Source organism: Paramisgurnus dabryanus, chromosome 5 (assembly GCF_030506205.2).
Source record: "Paramisgurnus dabryanus chromosome 5, PD_genome_1.1, whole genome shotgun sequence".
Classification (NCBI taxonomy): Eukaryota; Metazoa; Chordata; class Actinopteri; order Cypriniformes; family Cobitidae; genus Paramisgurnus; species Paramisgurnus dabryanus.
Genome location: NC_133341.1, coordinates 16,957,267 through 16,972,082, shown reverse-complemented (window position 1 = coordinate 16,972,082; position 14,816 = coordinate 16,957,267). Strand labels below are relative to the sequence as shown.

General features: G+C 38.2%; 1 protein-coding gene across 2 annotated transcripts in view; it reads right to left on the bottom strand.

Annotated features, from left to right (window-relative positions):
* The window catches only part of fibcd1b (fibrinogen C domain containing 1b), a 107,308-nt gene extending 92,726 nt beyond the window's left edge, over nucleotides 1-14,582 (bottom strand). For both annotated transcript variants that reach the window (XM_065266981.2, XM_065266982.2), the window contains exon 1: nucleotides 14,206-14,582. In XM_065266981.2, the coding sequence (XP_065123053.1) occupies nucleotides 14,206-14,277 (72 nt within the window). In that variant the 5' untranslated portion in view covers nucleotides 14,278-14,582. The remainder of the gene's footprint in view (nucleotides 1-14,205) is intronic.
* Between the last annotated feature and the right edge of the window lie 234 nt (nucleotides 14,583-14,816).

The window sequence follows — 14,816 nt, the reverse complement described above, 5'->3', positions numbered from 1 at the left end:
CTAAGCTAACGGCAAGCTAAGCTGCTGTCGAATCACAACACACTAAACAAACTACACAATCAAAACTCGATACGTATTTCTAAAGAAGGAACTTCATAAAACAAGGACAGTTTAGAGGACAGTGAAAACAGCGGTATACAGATAAGTAAATTGTGTGAAAAATACCGCGTTTTTTTTACATGTGAAACATGAACACATGTTATATTGTGCACTGTAAACACACTGCTATTGAAGGTAACCAAGGGGGCTATTTTCGCGCAGTGCGCAATATCACTACGCCTGCTGCAGTCATGTTACATCAGCAAAGTCTTTGATTATTACACCAGAATGAGAGTAGAGTTCCTAGCCATATCTGCCTAGAAAATTGGAACTTTTAATTTTCCGTCGGTTTAGTACACAATGTAACTACAGAAGAGTCAAGTTTTAAATAAGAAAAATTTCAAAACTCTTTGTTCTAATCAGATTTAATGGATTATCCTAAGGTATGCTAAAAGTGGTACCGCTAGACCCAGTGATTGGCTGAATGGATTCCATAATGCTAAAAATCTAATGTTTATCTCTAGGGGAGCTGGAAAATGAGCATATTTAAGTGGAGTGTCCCTTTAAAATACTGAAAAGGTTTACTACCATTTTAGAAACACAAACAGAATAGACATACAGCGAGATAAATATTTTGCTGAAAAATGAACACTTATTTTGTTTGCGAAAACATCATTATTTAACCAGAACACCTCTTGCTCTCAAGTGTCATCTCTATAGTGACAAGTGACACTTTGATGCACAAGACTCCAATGAGACAAGCGGTTTAATAGGTGTTTAGAAAACGCAGAAACACACAGGCAGCATGCATGAAGACTGAGCCGTACTTAAGCTAAATTAGGATAAATCCTTTGCAATTTCCACCTTTAGCACCTCCCAGTGCCTTTCACAACAAACCTAAGATGTTTCACAACATTCCTGAAACTATTTTCACATATCAAAATAAAAAATAGGGTAAAACTGAGTGTAAATTTGATTAGGTTGAATTAAAACCATGTGATTTTCAAACTGAAAAGATTTTCATTCCTGCTTATTCGAATTGAATTTAAGTCTTGTGTACAGATAAAATATTTTGTGCCTTTTAAAAGCACATCTGACTGTATTCATGCCACACTACATTACACTGTAAAATTTGCCAGGTAACATACAGTAAAAAAGGGTTTGATATGTTATCATCTCAACAATAATTTTAATATGGTTACAATGGGTAAGACAAGGGCTGAGTGATTTTGAACAAAACTCATATATTGATCATTTTGGAATGGATGTTGATATACAATAAATATGGAAGGAGTAAATATTTAAATGCACATTAGGGCTGGAAATGGCAGAAATTCACTTGGGATACTCTAGTTTGGAAAAGGGGGTGGGTCATTTTAGATAACTTCATCAGTTTAAAATTATAATATTCTTTTTTTATGTTTTATTAAGTATTTAGTCACACAAACCTTTATCAATTTAACAATAGATTTGTCCTCAGGTTAAAGAAAAATGTGTAGAGTGTGAAAATGTGGATATTTTGCCCAAGACAGCTTGCCCACTGAAGCTAAGCAGGGCTGAGCCTGGTTAGTACTTGGATGGGAGACCACCTGGGAAAACCAGGTTGCTGCTGGTAGAGGTGTTAGTGAGACCAGCAGGGGGTGCTCACCCTGTGGTCTGTGTGGGTCCTAATGCCCCAGTATAGTGACGGGGACACTATACTGTCAAAAAAAGCACCGTCCTTCGGATGAGACGTTAAACCGAGGTCCTGACTCTCTGTGGTCATTAAAAATCCCAGGATGTCCTTCGAAAAAGAGTAGGGGTGTGCCCCGGCATCCTGGCCAAACTTGCCCATTGGCCTACTAATCATCCCTCATACTAATTGGCTATATCACTCGGTCTCCTCTCCACTAATAAGCTGGTGTGTGGTGGGCGTTCTGGCGCAATATGGCTGCCGTCGCATCATCCAGGTGGATGCTGCACATTGGTGGTGGTTGAGGAGATTCCCCCATTCATATGTAAAGCGCTTTGAGCACTGGAAAAGCGCTATATAAATGTAACGAATTATTATTATTAATTATTTAGTTAATGGATATTTTAAAGGAAAAACCTGAAATTAAACTAATACATTCAGCCATATTGTGCCTCTGTGACTGTGAAATGTCATGGGACAAGCTTGATGATGCATTATAAAATAATAAATGCAATAAAAACAATCATAATGAGTCGTTTTTAAATGCAATGGAGTTGTTTACATATAATTTCTTTTCAATTCTACCATTTGAAAAATTCTAACCAGTTTTTCTAATCGCAATTCACTCCCTAGACTCCGTCCCCCTGTGTTCCTCCCATTTCCAGCCCTGATGCAAGTCAAAGCCTCATGTGAGATTTTACAATCACCTTATTAAAACAGTGTATGATGAAAATAAAATTCAGAGACATGGGTTTTCCTCCGTTTGAGAATACAAGCAGCTGCAAAACATGCAAGCTGGTTGGAAAGTGTACAGAGCTTCTGTTGCAAAGAAGGAGGGTCATGTCAGACCATACCAATATAGACATATCTTGTATCCCGCTAGGAAAAAATACCAACATATTACCGATATATAACTTGATATTCCGCCCAGCCATACAGTAGGCTAGACCAACAAAAGTTCATTTTTAGAGTGAGATAAGATACAAATAGCACTTCAAATTAACAACTGTTAACTATGCATGCAGTGCAGTAACATTAGGCCTACCCTAGACCTCCAAAATGCTGCAATTTGATGAAGAATGAGTAACTTGAGATATACTTTTATAGTCTTCACATATTCATAGTGAGTCCACCTTTTTGAAAGTCAGTTTGCAGTTGCCCGCAGGGCTGATAAGAACGGGACATGCAGTGGTAAGAACAACTCGCTCTATGCAACTCAAGTAAAGAGGTTAAAGTATTACATTTTGAGACAACACTCACAAAAAATACTATTCTGCTCAAATGATTATTTGCAGGGATAGCTAATTTGTTTGGCATTTAATAAATGTCAAATGCAAAGATATTGGTAATTAATAATTATGGTTTTGGGAGATGACCCAGCTTGTATGTTAAGAAAAACATGTCTGTATGAAATTGCTGTTGATACTTGAATAAGCCGTAACAGATTTTCAGGCTAAAGCTACAATTAGAAATATGGTTAATTAGGCAATATGTAATACCTCTTACATCATTTGCATAGCTCCTCTCTCTCTCTCTCTCTCTCTCTGCGTATGGCATGCCATGCTATACTATGACTTCATCATTTTGGTTGCTTAACGCTGACAAGCCACCTGCACAAATCATATGTTCCCACATTGACAATTAACCATATATTAAACCATTCAAGAGATGTGTAATATTTGTGTCAGAACCCATTCTTCCACCATCTGAAATAAACATGAACCGGTCGATCCGCTGTACAGTGATTTTTAAATAAGTAGCAGCATTCACTTTTGATTTCCTCCTCTATATTACTGGGCGCAGGTTATAGTACATACTCAAAATGCAACAATAAAAATGGGTTATGGGTCTTATAAAAAGCATTTTCTGTTTTTTTATTACACAGTTTGCTTCAGTAATGAGCTCAGAGGACCTTTTTTGGAAAATCAAACAAATGATAAAACATCTTTAAAATCTAAAGATGATCATCTGCAATTTATGCGAACCTTAATTCGAGCCTGTTTAAAGTGAGTTAGCCCAAAACCCATTATTACCTCGTGGCAATTATCACCGTCTATTCCCAATGTTTTAAAATTAAACTTTAACAAGAACTGCTCTAATTTAGTGAATTAGTCAGAAGAGCTAATGATAAAATTGCCATTTGGCTTTCCTTGCTTCTAATTGGGCTCATTTAAAAGCCTGACAGTATCTCCTCGGTGGTTTTAATGTGGAGGACCTTTAAAGCACACTTCATTTGCTGTTATTGCAATGCTCTTATGCATTAGAATTTACCCTACATATCCATTATCACAGCTCCTGTTTAAGTTTAAAACCCGCCTCAGTATGTTATTCTAGTGCGGTGAGTTCATACTGTATCATGAGTTTGGTGGCAATATTTGATAGGTTACAATTCAAATAAGCTTCTTCTCTCTCCCTTTCTCAGGGTTTTATTATCTGCTTGTTTATTTCTTCATATGTGTTGGCTTGAACTTTGAATGACAGATCTTCAAACCCATCAATCACAGTAGCGTTCAACCTTATCTGAGATTCACACATACACATGGGCTCATTATAAAATGCACCTGTGACTCAAAGTCACTCAGTTGGAGAAAGTCATTATGTTCCTTAGATTCTGCTTCAGGTCTGCACCAAACTTTTGCATAGTCAGCGCTAGGGATGGGAATCGAGAACCGGTTCTACTTAAGAACCGGTTCCCAGTGAATCGATTCCTTCGAATCGTAAGCATGCCTGCTTAACGATTCCGCTTATCGGTTCCGCTCGCGCTCGTTGCAAATGTGTCATGACGTCACATACACGCTGTGTTGTTTTGGTTTAGAACGCAGCAAACATTGCATCGAGGCAGAACGATCCAAAGTTTGGTTATATTTAGTGGTGGGCAGAGCGAGGCTTCGCGAAACACTGAAACAGTTGAATCAATAACTTATATTTCACGCGAACATACGACAATACGGTCGCGTTGCAGGAGGTTGCAGGACTGTCGCGTGTTTGACACACTATTACACAATAACAGCAGCGAGTCAAACACCAGCGGAGCTAACGGGACGTCATCTGTTATTAATGCAGAAGGTAATGTGTTAATGTTAATGTGAGCGCCATTTCATTATGTAAACTTTTACTATACGGATAATCTCCGTTGTCATTGTCCATCATATTGAGTCTGACTGGCTCTCACACTGGCTCAGAGGCTGCAGAAAGTATCTCTCGTGCACCTCCAGCTACTCAGTTTACAGAGGCAGGGAGGAACTAAATGACCGAGGCGAGGATAAACACATTTCACAGAGCAGTAGAGGCGGACACTACTTAAGTATTTCTACTTAAAAGTACATTTTCAAGTATTTGTATTTTATCAGTGTTTTTGTATTTTTTTGAAAACATACATTCCAAAGCATATTATCATAATTTTAACTCCACCACATTTCATAATTTCAAGTTTTTTGTTTATATTTAATATTAAAGTACATTAAAAATCTAGTAATGTTTTTTACTTTTACTTAAGTAAAAAGTACTTTTACTCAAGAAAAGTAAAAGTACACAATTTTTATGTAATTATGTATTCAATCAATTTTAATATGCAATATAAATACACAGTATGATTCTATGCTTTAGTGAACATTTTTAGTAAAGTAATTTTTTCCCCAAGACAACACTCTGATAAAGCACAGATGCTTGGAAAATGAAACTAAAATACTCAAGTAGTGTCCACCTCTGCCGAGCAGTGACTAAGTTTGTGGTAAAGGGTTTGCATCCGTTTGCCACAGTAGATGTCTCTGCATTTCGGTAGGTTAATTTGCTGTATTTTGTCCAGCATCATGTCTTTAAAAGAAAATAACAAATGCATGCATGACCAAAAGTGGCATGTTTTATGTCAGTCTAGTTCAGTTTAATTAATTCCTAGTCCGATCACACATTTACTGGTTGAGAAACACTGCCCTAGGCTATAGGTCCCTGGACTTTACTTTAAGAAGTAGCTCACCTACTTTTAAGTTGGTTCTGATGTTGCTACACATAATTTGTGTATACTCTGTTCTGTGTCTTCTGAACAGATATTAAAGCGAGTTAATACAAACATGCAAATTTGTGCTTATTCCCTCACCCAATGAGAATTGATAAGAGAATCGATAAGGAATCGGATCGATAAGCAACATCGATAATGGAATCGGAATCTTTAAATTCTTATCAACTCAGCGCAAGAAAACTGCAGACGAATGGATTCATCCCTGTTTTATAAAATCTTCCCTTATCTTATCATGTGACTTTTGGGATTTAATGCACAGTAAAGGAAACAGTGATATTAGGGATACATGCGTTCTGGTGTGCTGCTTTTTAATTGACTTTCTGTATAATCAAGCACGGACACCTTTGACCGCTGTGTCGCGTCCTGCTGCTTTTTTGTCTTGATGAGTTAACATTCCATGTTAAGTAAAAAAGAAATACATTTTTTGAATTAATAATTCTCACATAATATGTGATTCATAATTCATAATAAGAATATTTAACAGTGTTCTTCATTGTAGTCTTTTGTTAGAGTTTGAAAAGCAATTCTTCATGCTGACTCATATCAAGGCCACGCTCACACGGTCAACGTTTAGGATTGACAACTGCATTTACTTACAGGTGTGAGTCTAAAAAATATTCTGTTCACACTGCAGCTTACAGTCACAACTGGAATCCTGTCTTTATGAATAAGCAACCGAAGTCAAGCCTGTACACATGATGCCTTAAATATAACACGCTAATTTCATATCCTTACAGAAAGTATGACTTTGAGATTGGACTTAGCACTGTAAGTGATGATTCTATCCGCATGGGTACTAAATACCAAACACACTCGAACACTCAAATGCAAATATAGCTGTCTTCTCTTCTGCCTGAAGATTGACTATGCAGCATTACAAAGCAAATCTGCATTGTACAGTAGTTTGCCGTTACCTTTATGCATTCTGTACTTCAAGAGTGACAGAAAGTAACGGGTAAAGCGACAGACAAGAAGTTGTCAAGCAAAGTTCCATTCACACTGCAAGGCCTCTCCGTAAATCCATTTGTGAAATGCACAGGTGTGATTTTCAAACTTTTAAAAGTTTTTTTTTTTACATTGCATTTACATCTGAATCTGGTTCAGTCACAGTAACTTTCTGCAGGTTTTAGCTGTAAACCACTCACGGAAAACCGAAAATGGGTAAAGAGGCAGGACATGGGTGAAGCTGAGGTGGCTGGTTGCTGAAACCACACCTGCGTAGCTCGATTTTAGTGACAGAAGAAGACGCCCTTAATTATGTAGAAGTTTAAGGCTTAATTTAATTTAAGCGGATGAGTTACAAAAAAATGTACCCCCTCACAGTTGTCATAAAAGGGCAAAATTTGCTATATAGACCAAAAACACTTTTTGTACCAGACTGTAAACATATTATTTTCTACTGTAAAGTTGGGCATTTTTAACATGGGAGTCTATGGGAATTGACTCCCTTTTGGAGCCATCCGATGAAGCTGTCAGTCGATGAATTGCAGTTTAAGTCACTTCCGTATTAACTTCATCAGAGAGATCGGAAGGTTGCCCCTCGGGCGCGACGTGAACGTCCATTTATTATAGTGATTTTTCTCTTCAGTTAATGTCTTATCCTACCTAGATCAACAGGTGGTGAGCCAAGACTGCCATTGGTGCCCACATAAGCCACATCACAGTTTAAATTGCCAACAGTTAATGTCAAAATAAAAAAATTACAGCCTTACAAAAAAATAAAAGGACACACTGTAAGAAATACAGAATACAGTTAGCCTGTTAGTAAGAGTTTGGTCAATGTTATCTTGTTACACACATACAGTATGTACAAAAACAAGAGGAAAGGAAGCACTTCAGAGTTTAAATGGACCTGCATCTCTAAAGTTCTCTCAGCACACTTACAGCTACATTTCAACTCATCTCACATGCTCTCAGTAGTTTCAACAATATTGAGCTTGCTTCATTGATTTATACATGCTGGAGAACAAGAGGGACTGTAGATTATTCAAAAAAAAAAAATTCAGGGATTTTGTTTCGACATGGTTAAAAATGCAGTACTTCATGATTTTCAAAGTATTCACCTTCATCATTGTTGATTCTGAGCAAATAAGCAGTTACTGGTGATATATTCACGTTTTTATTGATCTAATACTCTGGCCTCCCTCCAAACCTCTCTTTTATCCATTTCCTTCTCTTCACACACCTCACTACATTCCCTCTCTGCCTTAAAATGATGCAGCTATCTCACAGCTCTCCATTCTTGGCTCTTCTGATTGATTTGACATGTAAATAATTTAGCATTTGAATAACTTCTTAAATTCATTTATTAATCTGCCTACTGCCTTCTCTCTCTCTCTCTCTCTCTCGCTCTCTCTCTCTCTCTCTCTCTCTCTCTCTCTCTCTCTCTCACCCCCTCTTCCCCCTTCCATCCCTCCTCTTCTCTCCCCCATATGTTGTGCAGAAAAATTGATCTGTGTTTGGTAGATTGAACTTAGATGCAGTTTAAATAATTCATGTGCAGAATTACTGTTAGCGAAGGCCTGGATCTTCAATGGAGAACTGGCGATGTGTCTCTTTCTCCATCCTTCAGTTTTTAAGACCTTCCCTCAATCGGTCAGATTATTAGACTTTCAAAAATGGCCTGTGAAACCATTGCTATTAACATCCCTAGTGGCTGCCACCCTCATATGATCATCATCTGACAGACTGTTTGTGTGCGTCTGTGTTAAAACCAAGATGTGGTTACAGTCTAACAGCTGAAAAGGTGAACCATTCCCCTCCTTTAATCTCTATCTCTGGGCTGTAATTAGTCCAGTGATTAACCTTGACATTCCTGATCACATCATTCCGCCTTAATGATGCTATTACCACTCCGTGTTAAATCAACTCGCACATTCACGTCCACCTATACAGCACACATAAGCGTGAACATACAAACACAAGAGCGGGAGGGCTAAATAATATCATTAATCAAAGACTTAATACACGAGAACGACAGTCAATTTGGTGCAATACACAAAGCCCCAATACTAGGGAAATTGAAATCGGGACAGCTATTTGAACCTGTCAAGCTGCCGGCTCAATGTTGTCTGTAAGCGGACATAATTGAGTTATTTTCTCAAGTTCTCTACTTATTTGGACTATCGGACATCTGATATAGAAACGACTAATCGATCAACTGGTCCAGGTTCATTACAACGGTGCAGGAGCTAAAATTGTCACTATGACAGTAACATTTAGGTTGGAAGCCAAAAACTGCTTTCATTTATTTTGATTTACTTTATATTCATTTTGAATCTTGAGTTGACAGTTCAATCAACAGTTAATGATTGTTTTGCTCTTCACATGAATTACAAGCCTTGCTTCTTACGTAAGGCTCTGTAAGACTGAAAAAAGATTTATTTTCCACTGCTATATGCAAGACTTCTCACTCCAGGAGTCAGCTGTCATCTTTATGAAGTTTAAATGCATAGCATTGTGGAAAGAGTGTACGAGATCCTAATTACTAAACTGAAAACAGAAAGAAAACAGAACTGAATGATTTTATTTTTTGGTATTTAGTCATGTATAGAGGTAATTTATGAGGTTTATTGCCGATTGATGAATAGTCATAACAGGCTTTCATATAACATGACTCACTGTAAACTATTTACAGGGCAAAATGTTCTCCTGAAGCAGCCTGGGGTGTCTTGTGCAAGGGGTGCATAGTACCTTCTGAAAACTCTTAAACTTCAGTAAGTATGTCACTCCAAATCTAGTAAGGGTTGTTCATCTGCTAATAATGAAACTAAAGAATGCCTGAGGAGCTTTCAGACCATCAGAGACTGACATACTCATTGATGGACTCACACTCTCTCCAGACAGTTATCTGATTCATCTGTCCATCTTGTTTCGTCTGTGTCCCTTATGCTCTCTCTTTCTCTCTCTTTCTCTTTCTCTCTCTCTCTCTCTGGACTCGCTCTTCCTCTAACTTCTGCTAAGCAGATGAGCACTTTTGTTGTTCATAAAAGATTCAGTTATTGTGCTGTTTTAATTAGTTTCCTACCATCACTGTTAAGGAGTTCACAGCCACCAACCAAATAACTGTACTCTGGATGACAGTGAAAATGGGTGTTTTGTGTGAAAATGTTCATCAGCATACAGTAGGCTATATTGAAATTGTCATCAGTGAAGCATTGATGAGGATTCTCTGTGCATCAATGAACAATCAACTTTAATGAGATTCACTTGTAACCAAGTGTAAAAACCGATGTGCCAATGCCTCTCAAACCTTGATATGCTAATGCAGTAGCTTCACAATAGAGGACTGTCTTTAAAATGTAAGTCACAAAGGCAACAGAAAGTCAAGTAACTGAAGTGTACTGTATACAGGTGATATCAAAAGTTAATGCATTTTAACTTCATTAACATCTTGCATTTGTGAAAAAATGAATTTATACCGTTCTCTTTGAAACAATAAGTGCACTTTAACACTACAGACGTTTATGAATATTGCTGCATCTTAAAATACAGTGTAATGCACATTTCATACATTTTTCAGCGAGTGACAAATCTTATGGCTTAGGGCTATTGTCACATGTAGTGCTGAATGCCTGAACTCAGCATGAATTGAACATGAATAAATATTCCCAGTGTGACCACATGTGCAGGCACTAACAGAGAACTTGCAGTGCACAAAGAATTTTAGCAGTGTACAAGGGCACGATACGGGCAAGGCCAACTTTGATCCTTCATTATATTGCGCTGGGTGATGTGTGAGTCTACCCGTGTGTCTGCATGCTCCCTCTATCTGTGCATGTGTAAGAGATGCAATAACATTGGCGGAAAGAGATGAGAAAATGATAGAAGGTTTAAAGGTAAGGCAGGTCGGGCAGAATAAAGAAAGAAAGCGATCATGCCTCCCAGGCCTCTATTGACGAAACCGTCAGTGTTTGACCTGATGGAGGGAAAAAAAGCAAGAGGTGGACTGACAGGGTAAGACAGGGTAGGGGACAGATGGTGTATGAGAGTTTGAGAAAGAAAGAGAGAGAAACTAGGATAAAAAAGAGAGAGGGTGGAAAATAACAAATGTATTCGCAAGGACACATATGGAAAACTTGTCTCATACACACACATTAAGAGACGTTAGGTAAATTTTGAGAGCCTTTGAGTTTATGCATAAACACTTGTTTCAACCGGAGATCATGCTTTAGAATACTAATCCAGTGTAAAACCAAATGCAAGCGTGTGTGTGTGTGTGTGTGTGTGTGTGTGTGTGTGTGTGTGTGTGTGTGTGTGTGTGTTTGCCTTGCAGCATGTCCTAAAGCTAGAAGAAATTTATACAACTTACTTGCAGTTCAACCTGACATATCTTTCTCTCTCTCTCATCTACTCTCTATCTTCACTTTGCCTTGGTCGAGGGAGGAAGCATTAGTTCATTTTATGAATGGGTGATGTGCTTTGCAGCCCCTTATTACATTTGCAGTTTGCTACTTCTCTGTCTTGCTAGCATGGCGCATTAAGTTATGCTATACAGCCTTTGAAGCTTACATATACTGTATTATACAAATTTTACAACATTGTATATTCATTGCTTATAATTTCTTCAGACCAAAACACTGGTTGGTCATTAAATTTGGAATGCAGACATGCACCCTGTATCATAGTTTATAACCAGTATCTTATAATGTTGGAAAATATTAATATAACTCTACCACAATAAATATTTGCTAGAAAATAGTGTGGCCCTATACTTTTCTTATTAATTTGTGAGCTCATTCTAATTTAGGCCTTTACAAAATTCCCATATAAAAGTGTAAATTGCTCCAAATGCTTCATTGTGCAGTCAAAGAACAATTGACATTGTTGATCGCTATAAAAGACATTTAAACTAAATGTAAACACTAAACACTGTCCATGGTTCTGAATATGGCACTAACATGATGTCGCTGTCCATGGTCCTGAAAAGCTTTTTACAAACTAAATGTGTATCTGTGTGTGTACTTGAGTAGCTTTAGAGATCATAGATGAAGAGATCATCCTTTGAGGAAATCAGAGATCTCTACTTCAATTAAAGGTTTTGGGTTACACCTATAAAGGTTTTTCAGTCAGTCCCTCTTGGGAAGCTTTAACTCTCGACTGGCATTAGTTCTTTACTCTGTGAGATATCAAATACAGTATTATACTCTTTATAATTGATCTTATCCAATCTGATGCAACAAGAACTTCCCCCAAATTTATACACTGAACAAATGCATTTTATCTTTGCTCTCTGACGTTTGTCTGGCACTTCACATAATATCATAATCTTTATTTGTGCTTCATCTTTTTACCAGTTTAAGACAGCGTCTGTGTGCATTAAGTCTCCAATATCCTTTTTAACTTTATTTTTAGTACTCTTACAACAAAATCTTTTAGCTAAAATATAAACATGCATAAAATAAGAAGCGATTTCCAAAGGAACAGTGTGTGTGTGTGTGTGTGTGTGTGTGTGTGCGTGCGTGCGTGCGTGCGTGCGTGCGTATGTGTGTTCTAGGATCTTCTGTATTGATTGATTGAAATTCTTTGACAAACTCAAAAATCAAACCCAGATTTTTAGCTGACATTTAGGTTTGTATCACATTCTTTAGGCAATCAATCAGCATTACATCTCACCAACCAACAGGCTAAAACACATCTGAAAAAAAAGAAGAAGGGCCTAAACTTCTTTCTTGCTACTGATGTAGGCACAATTGCATTAAAACTATAAAACTGAAGACAAGGTATTTCATTTCTTGCAAGTGTGATTATGTCCAGAAATCCTGCTGGTTGAAAATCTTTTCACATCCTGAAAGCAATCACTAAGTTACGGTATTTGTGCTAGGATCATTCTGCTAGTTTTGATTGGCCTACAAACAACGTAAATAAGTCTTAGAAATAGGAAGAGTTCATGTGTTTTGGCTTTGGAGAGCATTCTGAAGGGAGTTAGTTTTTATGCTTTCAAAGCTAGCTTGCAACAAAATTGCTATATCATACCTTTAATAGATGCAACTTGAATACAAAAACCTCATCCCAGATAATATTATCAGAGACCAGCTCTCATAACTATATCAGAGTAATAGACCTCACTTCATAAAGTCATTTTTAAAGACTGGCACACTCTAAAATTATTCAAGAAATATTTTCTTGTTTCCTCTCATCCCTGCACAGAGAAATCTTGTCTGACTTGTGGTCCAGTCTCGTTCCAACCCCAGCACAGAGGAACACTCAGTTGGATTGTGATACAGTCTCATTCAGCACAGAGAAACACAGGCTGGATTGTAATACAGTCTCATTCAGCACACAGGGTGGATTGTGGCACAGTCACATACCCACAAAGAGAAACAGGCTGGATTATGGTACAGTATCATTTAGCACAGAGAAACACAGGCTGGATTGTGGTAAATTCTCATTCCAGCACAGAAAAACGCAGCCTGAATTGTGCTACAGTGGCTTTATATTCGGTTCTCTCCCTCTCTCTTTCCCCATGCATGTGTACTTGATGATGTGGGTGTGTACCTAAGCTTAAAGTACTTCTTGAGCTATGCTGGTTTTGATATATTTTGAGTGTGAACGTGTGTGTGTAAAGGGTCATCTTGCTGATGCCGCTCTAGTTCCACTACTGCATTTGATAAATACACACAAAAAAACTGATTTTTTAATCACTGCTGGCTGGCTCACCTTCAACATAAACATTTTACATGCCTGAAGCCATCTGATATTCAGTGATACATTTAAGAGTTGTCAGTTTGACGTTTTGGTTATTCTCTCTAAACATTGCCTCTGCAATAACATGCCTCTGTGGTTTATCCACACCTGTGGTTAATCCACTACCTTTCCATTTAGTCTCACCCTCCACTGACCCTCAGGTACATTTACATTTACTAATTTGCCATGTAACATATTACCTGAGGTGTGTCCATTACGCACACACACGATTACCATACATTTCAATAACGTGTGTTTTCCCACAAATTGACTGCGTTTTCTTGTTGACAACACATTATCCTTGCATCTGTGCTACAAACTGTGCTATTCGCTCAGTTAACCCTTGCCAACCCTACGAAACAGTTTCCAGCGGGATGTTCAAAAATCTAATTATATTCGTCTGGATTACGTTTTGACTCACATATTCTCATATACGTTTTGAAAAAGAATGAGATAAACTTCATATTAATCACAGCACTTTTCGCCAGCACCACATATCAGCTGGATGTCGCATGACCGGTGCCCTTTTCTTCATCTACCCGCATAAACGGGAAACAAAACAGCCGCTTTCAGCCGCGCCGCGCGCATGATCTATGGGCGCGCTTATGCGGAGTGACAGGAACAAGGCGCGCTCAACTCATTGTGCTATTCACTGTTCTCTGACAGAAGACTCATGAGACTGCATTTACACATACAGTACACATATAGATGACTATCATGTCTAATCAGAAAATAACATAATATTTTACGATACCAAGTCTAAAGGAAAAAAATATTGGAGTGGGACACACACCTGGTTTTTGCCCCGCTGTCCTTCTTCGAGTTCCGATGAGCTGTTCATGGTTCCCCATCGATCATTGACCATTCTCCGGAGAAGAGTCAATCCTCAGGCGCCTGTCAGTTACAGGCAGGGTGAAAACACAAGACACAGGGTCGTTCAGTCGCTTTTCTTGCCGGTTATTCCATAGAAACAGACAAATAACATTTGTGGGAAAGGATAGCGAGGCGAGAACGAGAAGACACTGATCTAGCCTCTACTCCGGGACCACACGGACTAATTCTGGTCGAAAAGGGGCGGCGAAGAATCTAGCACCGCACACATCGTAATATCATACGCACTCGGTTAGGAATAATAATAAAAACTTAACACATTTTCTTTAAAACTTCCTTCAAAACGAGAAAGTCCGTAGATATTCCACACCAAACAACGGCAATTAGAAAAAACGCGCGAAATGAACTCGTCGAGCGCCTGTATAATCCATACGCCACTCCAAAGACGAAAACTCTTGATGCTTCCTCTAGAAAGTGAATACTGAAATAAAAGACGTGCGGTCTCGAAGATTATATTTGAAGTGTCCTAAAAGCAGGTATATTCCTTATGAGGGCTGCGCGTTCGCGGGATGA